Here is a 15,000-nt window from a genome sequence, read left to right as displayed (position 1 = left end):
CCCTCTCTCTCTCTCCCTCTCTCCCTCTCCCTCTCCCTCTCTCTCTCTCTCTGACACACTCCTGTCTGTTATTATCTGGAATTGGTTAAGATCACCCTACATGTCTTCATATCTTAATCAACACAATTTCTTCAATACAGGATCAACATTTCCAAAGGCAAAACCACAGTCGGGAATATGGCTGGCGGGTTTACACGGAATATCTCGCATAATACTCTTGCCACTTTACGCATCATGGTGGATTCGAGAGACTTCATGCACAGGCTTCTTTGTGGTCTTGTCAGTGTACAGCTCAATACTCATGTCTGGAATCATCATGTTTTGCTGTAGGAATGATGAAGCGTTTCTTAAGGTTAGTTTTATCTGGGCTTGAAAGTTGGTTATGTCTGCATATTCACTAGGGGGGTTATTTGCTGTGGAAATGACAACTAACAAGTACTCTTAGAACCTCCTTCTTCTAAGGAAAAAAAATTATCATCATTAACAACACCTGCAAAATGGAGTATAGTGTTGAAATATACCAGTTTTGATAGGCTTCTGCTTTGAGATAATCTGTTCTCCCCTTGTGTTCGATGTTGTATGTAGCCACTAGGGGGGTTATTTTCAGTGATTAGAGGAAAAAGGAAAAGTAAGAATTAGAGAAACAGGGAAAATTGGAAAAAGAAAAAGAGAGATTGATAAAACAAGTATGAAAGAGATCCAGATTCCAGAGGGAAGCTACTTGTATATTTAAGTTAAATGACTTATAAATTCCAGCTGAGAAAATTCTCATTACTACTTGAAAATGGCATTGTTCAGGGATGCATGTGCACAGAGGACAGGAAAGTTTGTGTTTTTGTATACTTTCATACACAATTATTTAATCTAAGATTGCTTTTATATAGATAGCTGAAATGTGGTAGATTTTGACTTTTATGGTAGGGATAAATTTTGCCATGTGTAGTCCAGTGTCAATGTGAATCAGGCTGTCATATTGTGGGAATTTCCACAGGATTTAACTTTTTTTAATTAATCATATCAGGTGACTACTTTCTGACATTATCTAATTTTAGGGAGAATATTTGGTTCAATTTGATATTTAGAATGTAACAGTCATTTACAATGCAAATTTTTAAGATAGTGTTGAAATAAGGATCTGTTTATAATGCTGTCCAAAATTATTTGATTTAACATTATCTTCATAAAAACCTACCACATTATTAGTTATTTTAATATTAGACTTTCTCACAGGACATTCCAGCCTCAGAAGTACTGCTACCATGCGTAGGGATTTTGGTGTTAAGTGTGATTCACTCTCAAATCGTATGCACACGGCATACGGGAATTTCATCCCCGAATCACAGCCGAGGAACAGTTGGCATAAGACATGGGAGGAGGATGAGGTCCCTACGAAGAAGTGTCTCACTGAAGGGACGGGGTGAGTGGAAGCAGATGAATGAATGATGTCAGAGAGGTGAAGAAATAGTAATACGTACTTTGATGAAAGATGTGAAAGAGGATTTTTAGTAACAAAAATTAGGCAGGGTACGATGTTCGGAAGTTTAAGTTTTGTTTAGGATATTGGGGAGGCAGTTGACATAGATTATATGAGTATTAATTTTAGAATTAGGATGTCTCACATCTGAAAAGGTTTTGTGGATGATATTAGCCCATTTGCCTCAATTGTATGTACTGTTCACTGTAGTGTTTTGTGAATTTTGTTACATACTGATGGCTCCACATGTACTCAGCCATCAAGGAGTCACTGAGTTGGCCCTAATGATTTCCCCATTCCTTGAATTTGCAGGAAAATGTTTTTTTTTTTCTCTAATGATAGTAATACTGATACTGTTATTATTGGTATTGGATTTATAATCATTATAATTTTATTAGCATACTAATAACAATAATAACAATAAGAGAATGAAAAAGAAGCTTTCCGAAAATCAAGGAAAAGGTGAGGTAGGTTGGACTGATAATTGACTCCTAGGTCACTAAATACTTATAGAGTTATTTAAGTGTAGACAATTAATAAACTAATATTACAGGTGGGCATGGCATGTATTCTTGACATCTGGGCTGATTGGGTTAAGGTGTTAGGTAATTGATACAATAGGTTCAGAAATTTTGTAGAAAACTTTATTTTGTGCATTTTCAGATTTACTTTTTTGCTTTCCAGGTAAATGTTCGTGTAGCAGTACTAGGCGTGATACTACAAGATTATCTGTTAATCCACCTAAGAAACACAATAGGTCACCATTTAAAACGTTCAGGTACCTGTGGTTAAGTTGTTTTGTCTGCATGTATTAGCACCTGCATTTGTTTTTTTCTTAGAAACATACAAACAAATCAAATACACACACACATGCATGCACATGCACATGCACACATACACGCACACACGCACACACGCACACACGCACACACGCACACGCACACGCACACGCACACGCACACACGCACACACACACACATACACACATACACACACACACACACACACACACACACACACACACACACACACACACACACACACACACACACACACACACACACACACACACACTATCAAGCTATATATATTCATGATCACATATTTATGAATTAGCTACAAATTCAACTGCAAAAAATGTAATGTACTACTTCATTATTTAAGAAATAGGCTGGTTGTATTATTGATGAAACTTTATCTTCCCTATATAGATCTCATTCAGAGGAGCCAAAGCACGAAGAGGTATACCCTTTACGTCCACGGTCAGCCTCTGAGAACAATGTTGCCCCCTGTGTGGACTCGAAAGGCAAACCGAGCATTATAATTTTTTCATCCGGCTCCTCTCAGAATGTCAAGGCAGATGAACAGTCCAGTTCTTCTGCCACTACCTCTTCCAGTGACAGGAGCCCAGTGGCGGGCATTGTGGAAAGCAAGGGGGAGATATTCATCGATCAGCTGAAGAAAAAGGGGCTGCAAGAATTTTGTCCAGCTGATAACGGTGGTGATGATGGGCGTAATGTGAATACTCCCCTGGATGGAGGTGTTGGGAGAGTTGATGACTGCAGGACTGAGAGTTGCTTGTCGAAAGGCAAATGCGAGGGAAAGAATAGCCTGCTGCGGACCCCAGGGCATTGAGGACATTGCACCAAGTATACACCTTAAGCTTCCCCGAGAGAGACCAGATGTTGATGGGGGTAGCGATGGAGGAGAGGAAAGTGGTATGGGGGACTTTGAAGGCCCAACTACTGATACTGACAGCTGGAACATGAAGAAGACTGCAAGGCGTTCTTGGTGCTCTTGTTCGTGTGGGAAGGTGAGAAATAGCACCCAGTTATTTGTAAAGGTTAGGATTACTTTTTACTTGCATCATGGTTTGGAATATTAACCCTTTTGTTGTGCAATACCTCATATTATCCAACTATCCCTCCTTTTTTTTCCATTACTTTGCAATGCTTCATATGAACTGGCTTCTTTGCAGAACCATTTGAATAATCAGCCACTGTGTATTACCTGTATACTTGCGTTAACAGCATAGAGGTGCTTGGAAGGCCTTGAACAGTGTAAGGGATTATTGTTTGTGCTGCTTGTGGTTGAGGGCTCGTGTGTATTTGTGACCCAATGTAAAAGGATGAGAAATGGATGTTTAGAGGTATTATATATTCAGTGAGAAAGGAATGTATAGGGGTCTGTATACAGTGAGAAATAGATATTTAGAGATATACATTACCCAACGATGTATCAACTTAAAATATAATTAGATACAGGAAAGAAGGGAATATGGGATATTTACATGTACACTACCATATTTTTTTTATTTTATTTTTGCATACAATAAGTTTGAGTTAAAAATAAAAGAAAATTGGACATTATTCTTAAGCCTTAGGAAGGGATGGTCAGCAATGAGGTATAGCACAGGGAAAGGATTAGATCTATTATTAAAAAGTAATATGCATCCAGCACATTTAATTGGCGGATTAAGTTACTTTAATTACCACTTTTGAAAATTTATTCCTGATGGTTAAAACAAGCTTTAATAATTTGTTTCTTAAAAACAAAGAGATGGTATGTCATGATCTTGAAATATTGTTCTCAGATATTTTAAGAAATTACATGAAATTAAATGTAATTACATTAACATATTTAAAAGGTAAAAAATACATAAAGTGATGTTAATCAGGTAGTCTTTTCGGCATGAAAAATGTATTTATATATATATGTATTTTATTAGACTATAAATCATTAAGTATGCAGTAAGACAAAGAAGAAATGAGAAGCAAGTAAAAGCTTAAGAGTATGGGTATTGCATTTATTTAGCATGCACAAAGCTTGCATTTTATCTCCATAACACCCTAAGAAATATGCACCTTTTTATTGTCAAAGTTACGTCTAATGTTTATCAGCACTAAAGCACTTTATCTGATGAGGGTGAGTTATGGTCGCTCACATAGACCCTATGTTGAAAACAGTGTTGATCTTTGAGAATGTAAATGTGGTTCCCTTTTATTTATTTTTTTCATATTTTTAAAAATATACATTTTTAAAAATATAGACACTAATCATGGTTTTGGTTACCCATTTCATGTCCAGTTGCCTCAAGAAATTCCTAAAGCCTCTGTGTTACTTTCTGTCAAGATGTGGCACTGTCACAGTAGTAGGGTAAATACCCATAATAATTAGGGTAAATACCCATATAGGCATTGGAAAAATGCCCATATGAATGATATGTGTGTATGCCAGATTTCACAGTTGCAGGGAATGCTATGTAATTTTGAGTAGTAATCAAACCATTACCAGAGTGCAGAGTGTTAAAGAACTTTTTGAGGCAGTTGTACATTACCTCCATATCCAGACAGTAAGTCAATGCCTCTTGTAATCTGTGCTGTATGTAGACCCTATACCTGTACCAACAGCCATCTGATACCAGTGCTAGCCACCCCAGCCGCCGTTCCCCTCACAAGCTCCTACCAGTGGCTGTTGAGAGAAGCTCTTGCAACTCCTCTTGTGAAAGCGATGCGGAACAAAGCCCATCCCCACAGTATACGAAGGCTAAGGTAACCCACTAATGCTTCTGCTTACTTAAGCCTTGGAATGCTAGTCTGATATGATAATATGATAAAAAAGTGATCATGGTTCAGGCAACATATTGGCATGTACAGGCAGTGTCTTGCATAGTTACTAAGTGTTTATACATATAAGTATTTATTGGTCTTTTTTTGTATACTCGTCTATATATTTTTCTACATTATCATTATGTTATCAGGTTTTAATAAACAGATTACATAAGTTTTGAAAGTCTATAAGATCTAATCTTAGTGTATAGAAAAGCTAACCATGTTTAGTTGATATATTTTGGCAGTGCAAAATGCTAAGTAAAGATTCCTTCATTTTTCATTGTTGGTAATTCACTGTAACAAGTAGAAGTTTTGTTCATATAACCTTGTGTTGGAATCAGCTATGAACATTTATATAGATTTTGATATAGCAATTTGTAATATATATATATATATATATATATATATATATATATATATATATATATATATATATATGTATATGTATGTATGTATATATATATATATATATATATATATATATATATATATATATATATATATATATATGTTATATGATTTTCAGTAGTGCATTTATGTTTTCAGATAATTTACAGCCATTCAACTTTGATTTTCTTCTCTTCTTATCATTTCTTTTTTGAATGAGCTTTTAAAAAGAAATAATGAACACAGTTTTACATTTTTATATCTGATGTAAGAGCAGGAGTGATTATGAGGGAGGTTCTGAACTAAGAAAATTGCAAGATCAGAATGAGACCAGTGCTATATGTAAATTAGATTAACCCTCTTTTGTTTCATATTAGTTGATGTAAGAAAAAGCTTAAAAATTATAAAAATTGTCAAAAAAAATAAATGCTCTGTATTTTCTTTATCCAGGAAGTTTCTGTGGGATAAACTAAAAGAAATGAAACACCTATTTTGATAGCGTGCACAGCAGGGTTCTCTTCTTCAACCTGTTGCATATCTTGCATGGCTGTTTTTCATTTAATTCTTTGAACTGGTTGATAAAGTAGACCACTCTTAATGTATAGACTGATAGGTTTAAACAGTTTATACAATTTTTATGTGTTGAAGCAGTAATATTTACTTGATTACTTGGTTACTTTGAATCTATACAAACTATAACATAATAAAAGTTTAGGTATGCCATAAGATATTGGATACCAAATGAAAACAGGGGATTTATACATGTTATGAATAAGAGAAAATCTTTTTCTTCTTCCTATTGCTTTACAAAGAAAAATATCCAAAAAAGGCCTTTGAATTACAAGAATCATTGCTTAATGTACATATTGTATGTGCTGAATATAGTGGCTTTCAGGCCAGTGTGTAACCTCACAATTTTTTTGGGGGAAAAGTAAAATGTAGATGGTAACAGGGGAAGAACTTTAGAAGAATTCACCTTGAAGAAAAGGAAAAAAAAGAACAAAAAGATATTGAAATATTCACCATGATAAACACAATTCTGATATTACATTTCCAAAGGCAGGAAAATTATCATGTCTTACTTGAATATTCATACATACAGCACCTGCTCTTATCAAAGCATCTGAATAAGTTTCCCCCACAGCATAGCGAGTACGAATGGATGGGCATAACAACAAACAGTGATGATTTGAGCTACAGCAGTGAGAGTGATGGCGGTTGGGATGACAACGAAGAGTCAGATCAGACTTTCTTGAGGTCGGAGGCATTGGACTGGAACATTCAGGGCTCACCAGCCGCAATTATAACCTCCGCTCCCAATGTATCTGACAAAGGTATGGAACATTTTGATTAGTTGATTATTGGAGAGAGATATGCTGCTATAGAAAAGCGTGTTTCATTTTTTTTTTCTTTTTCGTTTTTCTTTCCTTTTCTTTTTCTTCTTTTCTTCTCTTCTCTTCTCTTCTCTTCTCTTCTCTTCTCTTCTCTTCTATTTTTTCATGGGATATGATGGTGCATGATTTGATTGTTGAGTTAGGAGTAATGAGATTATTATTTATGTAGGATTTAAATTGATTTATTCTTATTTTTATTTTATACAATCAGATTCCAAAAGTATCCACAGACTGAAATAAAGTTGAATATGATTTATCCAATAATAGTGAAGTACTTAATCAACGGAAATCTTGTTTTATGATGTGCACAGTTGGATTCGAGAAAGACCGTAATGCAGTTATTAACAGCTTCTTGTGGATTCTGCGTGCATTGTTATGTTGTCATTTTTCATATATCTTATCATGCTATAGGATATCCAACTCTAGAATAAAGGTTTTATGTGTCACTTTAGTGATTGGTCTAACTGGTACCATGTGTATTAATCTTGGTATCTATGTGTTTTTACCTCCAAACAGTCAGCTGCAAAATATGGGAAGAATCTGAGGTGAAGAAAGTTGACCTCTCTGTCCTAGACATCTCTTCAGCCGTTATATCGAAGGTGGATAGTTTACATCACACGACTCATTATCTTCAGTTTGGTAAGTGCTTTTGTTTGTGTATTATTTCCTGTAATTAGAGAAAATATAGATAATTATAAGATGATGTCTTTTATAACTTTTATTTCGAAAAGGGGGGAGATTATATTTTCTGTAGAAGGTTTCGATGTAATTTGCAAGAAGCAAAGGAAATTCAGTTGATAAAGTGTATGCACTATATCACTTTACACATGTAAGAACTCAACCTTTCTAGAAAAAAATGTAAACTTAAAGTTTCATTTTCTAGGACCTCTGAACGATTAGAGTTTTCATTTTTGAGGTAGACTAAATGAGCATGTTATGATTTCATCATGGTTATTTCCTAGGTTGTAAAGAAGATTTCAATGTAAGTTTGAGACAATGGCCAGGGCATTGTCTACCAATAGCCCCCTAGGTTGTGTCCAAGTCATACATAGTCAGAAGGAATTAGATTATTACCAGGCCCTTTTGTCTTTAATATCTCAGCTAGGTGTTTTTCTAGTGTTCAGATAGTGCAAGTAGTCTTGGAGTTATTTCTCACAGAGGCAGCCATTTGCTTTGCATTTGTGGTAGCAGATATTAATTAGGTACTTATATAAACACACCACTCATTATTGTTATGAGTACTTCACAATGCTGAGAGGTCTTGCTACTCTTTTAATACTCTATTTTTTAGTGCTCTAATAAAGGTAGTTTTTGATCAGTCAGTTAACAAATTAACCATTGGGAGGTATCATTCATCAGTTTAATTGTTGGGGATTTTTCTCTTTTTTTCAGGACTAACCATTGCCATAGTGATAGCTTTGGTACCAAGCATATACAGAGTTGACTATTCTGCTCTTGGAAATTTCTTGGACACTGTAGTTACTTCTGACTCTCAGGATTGGATCCCAGCATTTAAGGAATTGTTAGAGAAAGTATTCACAGGACTACTTGGCGGGAATATGTGGTAAGAGAGAGGCTGCAGTGTACTTGATTAGTATTATTATTTTCTACTGGAGTATTTCTATAACCCTCAAAGGATGTACCATTAATTTGATCTAATAGATTTGTGGCGTATCAGTGCACTAATCAGCTGCTTCTGTGTACCCTGATTCAGTTTACCAAAAAATTTGGTTATGATTTTTTAATCTACAGATCAAAATGTACTTTGTGAGACTTATAAACATCACAATCTTTAATTATTTAGGACAAGGTATACTTTCTCCTCACTTGCTGTTATGGATTAAATGAAATAATTTGAGTTTATCTGTTATTGCTATACCTTGTCCTTATGTGTACCTGTTTTTGACGTACTCCATTAGAAGGACTAATTTTACATTATTCACTTTTGATTAAACATGCTGATATATTTGATGAGTAAATGATAACCCCTTTTGATAATGCAGTCTCTAATTATTGAGCTCTAAAGTTTAAATACATATGTTTCAGGTCTTCGATTGTAATTCTGTTGAGCTCTATTAATAGACTCTGCCTGGCTGGAGGATTTTTTTTCTTACTGTCTGTAGCAGAGAGAACTTTCAAGCAAAGATTTCTCTATGCCAAACACTTCTGCTATCTTACGTCCGCCCGCCGAGCTAGGTAAGCATACTTCTGTGGTAAGAATCGTGTTGATGTTTAAGATAAAGGACATATTAAAGAGACTGTGTGTGTGTGTGTGTGTGTGTGTGTGTGTGTGTGTGTGTGTGTGTGTGTGTGTGTGTGTGTGTGTGTGTGTGTGTGTGTGTGTGTGTGTGTGTGTGTGCGCGCATGCATGCATTCATGCATGTGTACGCATGCGTGTGTGTTTGTTTTTGTTTGTGTATTTGTGTGTGTGGGGTGGTGGCGGGTGCAAATATGTGTAGTATTCCACATGATTTTAAAGTTAAATTATTTTTAAATAATAAGAAATAGTAACAATTACCAAAGAACTATTTTCATCATTTAATAATTGTTTCAGAAAATATGATCTACCTCACTTCAGACTCAACAAAGTTCACAATATTAAAACATGGCTTTCTGTACGCTCATGCTTAAAGGTGAGATTAAACTTTAGATTAACATCATTCTGTGCTATAACTCAGTATATATATTTTTTAATTGAAAGTATTTTAATAATCTTTTATATGCAGAGAGAGATTGTTTATTGAAAGAGATGCTTAGAATGTACTTCCTCTTTATAATACTCTTTAGGTTATTGTATTAAAAAAGAAAAAAAAAATAGATAGATAGATAGATAGATATAGATTTATAATTACAGCTACACAGATATGAAGTTCTGACACATCATTATTTTACATCCTAGAAGGGGGATAGTGAATATAGAAACAAATGATTCTCTAAATGTTCAGCTTCTCGTTTATGATAAAAAGTAACCCCAAATTATGATTTTTATGATAATTGTACACTCTAGGAGTAGTTTTAAGAATATGTATCACTGGTTATGATGTACCAATAACTTACAGCCAGTATATGATATGTAATACATTTTTGTAACCTTCACAATTTTTTTTTCGTGATCCTTTTATTTTCCTTTGCTTTCGCTGCAACAGAAACGAGGCCCACAGCGCTCAGTGGATGTCATTGTTTCTGCCACTTTCTTCATTACTTTGCTGCTTGTGTCATATCTTTGCTTTGAACTGCTAAAGGAAGATGATAAGTCACAGCACACACTGTACAATTGCGAACTTTTCTTCTGGTATGTATCGCGATTCCTTTTCTTTTGACATTTCCGTTCAGTAGAGGGAGGTTGGGCAGTTGTGTGACCATTGTACCATTGTAGCAAAAATAGATTATTGCATGATTGAATCAGTTCATTAATACTTTTGCCTTCTCTGATGCAGCTCATCAGTTAAGAAAAATATTTATGCTTGCAGTCTTTAACATGTATGTTATTACAAGATTCAGTTTTATTGCACTTCTCATTTTAATTATAATATTTCTTGACTTTTAAAAGTTTCCGGATGTTTTAAACACACTTTTACATTCAGTGACATGTATAGTAGAATGCAGGGTGAAATAGGGTGGCTTTGTGCATGTAAGTTAGAGAATACATATATCCTTAGAGCCTAAAGCAAAAGATTTGCTGTCCATAGATTAGTATAGTACACTGTCTTACATATTAAATAGTAGTTACAAAGCATCTCTTTTTAAACTTATTGAGACTAATACTCTATGTTAATTTACCAAGTATATTAAATGTTTCAGGTGTTTTGCAATTGGCATCTACCTAATCCGCTTCATGACGTTGGGGGCAATGATCAACAAGAAGTACTCTAGCTTATCAGTCCTCATAACAGAGCAGATCAATATGTATTTACACATGGAGCAAAAACCCCAGAAAAAAGATGAACTCATGTTAGCAAACAATGTTCTAAAATTGGTCTCTGTCCTGCTGAAGGTGAGTCAGGGTTTGATGGTAATGATGATCATTTAAAGAAGGCTGATATTGTATAGTTTAAATGAATATTCTGGGGGTTTATGGAAGTGTCAACAAAGTTTTGTTCTGTTGTATATATCCAATAACATTATGGGAAAAATGTTTGGATACAGATTTTTTTCCCCTGCTTCTTTTTGATTTATAAAATGATATTGAAATTATGAACAATCCAGAATGATGACATGGGTGTTGGCTCTTTTGGAAGAGTTAGTGTGGAAATGTTGCAGTGAAAAAATAAACACACTACAAGGATCAAGGATAATGTAGAGTGCTTGTACTAAATCAGTACTGTATACAATTTTATCATTCAGTCTTTGAACTGGAAGGGGGAAGGGTAGTCATCAAGAGATTGTATAAAAATAAAGAAAAAAGTTACATATATTGGATTTCAGGCATTTTCCTAAGTTTTGGTGTTTGTATTGCAAACATATGAAACATTGGTTCATAGATAGCTAAGTAAGAAGTTATGTTGTAATTTTTACCAACCATTTCAAGTACAGATACTTTGCAATTTCAACGTTTGATTTTTTAAGAAGTAATAAATAATGTTGACTTTAAATTCATATTCATTTCAATTTTGCCTTTTGACATATGTGTGTCAGATATAGATCCACTACATCTTTGTCTTTTAATATATTAACTCATAATTTAATACTTTATCATTTGCAGGAACTGGAGAGTCCATTTAAAATTTCCGGGCTTTCAGCGAATCCCCTGCTCTACAACATAACCCGCTTGGTTGTCCTCTCAGCTTGCTCTGGCGTTCTCTCTGACCTTTTGGGCTTCAAACTCAAACTTCACAAAATAAAGTTTAAGGAGTGAACCTGTGCTTTCTGATGAAGAGAAAAACTATCAATCATATAACCAATAGATGTAATTAATATGAAGTACAGTACTTATCTGTAGATCTGACTAATGGTATTTTGCTTTAATCTATTAAGTAGCTTTGAGAGTATGCAAATGACATATCCAGTGTGCTGCCTTTTAGAGTGACAGCAATTTTTAAGGTCTCATTTAGATTTTAGATGAATTATGACCAATTCACCTGTTGTAATATTTTTTAAAATTGACAATTTCAAAATGGTGTTAATTTTTTCATATGTAAATGTGATATGGTTAGATACTTCATTTTACATTCGGAAGTTAGTTAAAAGTATTCCATGACAATAAGATTTTACAAGAATGAGAGAGAGAAAGAGAAGAAAGGAGAGGAAACAACTCAATGTGATAATAAAAGGGTGTGATGGCTATCTTATAAGTTTTAGAAGAGAGTGAGAATATGAAAGTATTTTAAATTTATGTAAAGTTCAAAAATTAAAAAACAATTTAAGGCAGAGGTCTTTTCTTTATATTCCTGATCTTTTGGTGTTGCAACAAACTCATATGTGTTCTTATGATGAAGTCAGTAGGTAACAACAAATACATGCGCACACATACATACATGAACTATAGAAAATATTTTCTTCTTTCAATACTTAATATATCTCCATAGATAACAATTAGAAATTCTCCAAAAGCAAAGGCAGTGTCTATTACATTACTGACTTTAAAGATATATGTACTGCTAGCTGTACTAAACCAGTATCAAAAGTAATACCGTCAGTTATTTGACCAGTCGTGCTAGGTTCGAGGCCAGGTCAGGGAGGATTGTTATACACCTATATTAATGCGGTATTGCATTATTCCATCTTTCATATATATACCACAGTACCTGACTTCGGTTTCGAATTTCTAAATCAATTTCCACCGAGTGCCCACGGGGAGTGTGTGTAAAACCTCGCTATCATTACTCATGTATGAGTAGATAGGTAATGTCTATGGAAGCTAGTTAGCTCCTAGTTGCACACTCCTTTTAGTGGGTCGTGTGGTATGGTTGGTTTAGTACTGGCCCTCTGGTCTCATAGCCGGAGTGACCTAGGTTCGAAGCCAGGTCAGGGAGGATTGTTATACACACAAATGCATACTCAATAAACTGTATATATATATGCGTTTCCCTACAAACACACTACACAGATGATTCTACCTTGACAGTGAAAGGAGATTATCTGTTATAACTGCGTAGATATCCACAGAGTGGTCTATATAAACCTTACACAGACTAAATTCCAATCATCGTCCTACTCACAAGGTTGAAGTATTTTTCAGGCTCCATACTTAAAGTCTTCCCGCAAGTGGTTTAACAAACAGGAGAGGTGGGCACATGTAAATGCAGTTTGTAAATGCAAAACGTTCAGTCTCCAAGTAATCCAATATCCTTTTCTTTTGGGTAAAAATGTGTTCATTTTTGGAAATGTACCAGTACTGTATCTGTAGTAACTTTAATCTTTATTTATCTTGGGCATGGTCAGTTATACAGTTACTGACTCTGCAGCTGGCCCTTTACTGCTCAGACCAATTTACAAAATGTGATATATATATATATTTATATATATATATATATATATATATATATATATATACATATATATATACACACATATATACACACACACACACACACATATATATATATATATATATATATATACATACATATATATATATATATATATATATATATATATATATATATATATATGTATATATATATATATACATACACACTACACACACACACACACACACACACACACACACACACACACACACACACACACACACACACACACACACACACACACACACACACACACACACACACGCACACACATATATATACACACACAATCATACAGACACACACACATACAGACACACACACACACATATATATATATATATATATATATATATATATATATGTGTGTGTGTGTGTGTTTATATATGTATATATATATACATTTATATATATATTATATGAATATATATATATATATATTAATACTATATATATATACTATATATATATTTATATATATATATATTATATATATATTATATATATATTTATTTATTTATATATATATATATATATATATATATATATCCCAATAGCGACGGGTCACGCCTATAGGCGTCATAACAATACGCTTGAAATGTGGCGTACGGCTACCCGCCGCGGCGGCGCATCAAAGCGCTCCGAGGCAATGATTCGGCTTGATGTACCGAATTCACGCGCTCAAAGTCGGCGCGTTGCCGTGGTTCGCCAGAGCGTAGAGTTTTTGTTTAGTTTTCTATACCCGTCGCCAATGCAGTATATTTATATATATATATATATATATATATATATATATATATATATATATATATATACACACATATATATATTAGTTTATATATATTTATTTATATATATATTTATATATATATACATATTTATATATATATATATATATATATATATATATATATATATATATTTATATGTATATTTATATATATATTAATATATATATATTTATATATATTAATTTATATATATTTATATATATATATATTAATTTATATATATTTATATATATATATATGTTGATCCACCAACAGTTAACATGGATGCGCGTAATGTTGAGATTCCTCTGCCAGATCCACCCATCAGCGAGGATCCACCCTCCCTGACCGAAGTCAGGGGTGACGATCACCAAGCTGAAGAGTGGTGAAGCAGCAGGTGTTTGTGGCATCCCAGCTGAATTGTTAAAGGATGGTGGAGAACCTACGGCAAGGGGCTTGCATGCAGTCCTGTCTGCCATCTGGCAGACTGGTACAATTCCCCCTGACCTGCTGAGGGGTGTAGTCATCCCTCTCTGGAATGGGAAAGGGGATCGGTGGGACTGCCGCAATCACCGATGCATTACCCTACTCAGTGTACCAGGCAAGGTACTCGCACATATCCTACTGAGACGTATCAGAGACCACCTGCTGAGGCATCAAAGGCCGGAGCAATCTGGATTCACTCCTGGTAAGTCCACAATAGACCGCATCCTGGCGCTTCGAGTCATTGTAGAGCGCCGTCGTGAGTTCGGACGTGGGCTGCTCGCAGCCTACATCGACCTCAAGAATCACTCTGGGAGATCCTGAGGCTAAGAGGAATTCCAACAAGAATTGACCCTCATGGCGAGCCGGCGTTAGCCCCTGCCGGCGTTTGCTCCCAAATGATGATAATGA

The 15,000-nt window shown here is 34.6% G+C and overlaps 1 protein-coding gene across 1 annotated transcript in view; it reads left to right on the top strand.

Moving 5' to 3' along the window:
• The window catches only part of LOC125038660 (protein PHTF1-like), a 14,150-nt gene extending 1,937 nt beyond the window's left edge, over positions 1-12,213 (top strand). The window contains 14 exon segments of the mRNA XM_047632205.1: positions 141-352; positions 1,231-1,417; positions 2,159-2,252; positions 2,686-3,016; positions 3,018-3,287; positions 4,885-5,025; positions 6,617-6,806; positions 7,383-7,505; positions 8,259-8,430; positions 8,913-9,062; positions 9,421-9,499; positions 10,013-10,158; positions 10,668-10,860; positions 11,569-12,213. Coding sequence (XP_047488161.1) covers positions 141-352; positions 1,231-1,417; positions 2,159-2,252; positions 2,686-3,016; positions 3,018-3,287; positions 4,885-5,025; positions 6,617-6,806; positions 7,383-7,505; positions 8,259-8,430; positions 8,913-9,062; positions 9,421-9,499; positions 10,013-10,158; positions 10,668-10,860; positions 11,569-11,721 — 2,441 coding nt within the window. The 3' untranslated portion in view covers positions 11,722-12,213.
• Positions 12,214-15,000: the final 2,787 nt, after the last annotated feature.

This window comes from Penaeus chinensis, chromosome 25 (genome assembly GCF_019202785.1).
Source record: "Penaeus chinensis breed Huanghai No. 1 chromosome 25, ASM1920278v2, whole genome shotgun sequence".
Classification (NCBI taxonomy): Eukaryota; Metazoa; Arthropoda; class Malacostraca; order Decapoda; family Penaeidae; genus Penaeus; species Penaeus chinensis.
Note: the sequence above shows the minus strand (reverse complement) of the source record. Positions and strands in the feature narration are given on the sequence as shown.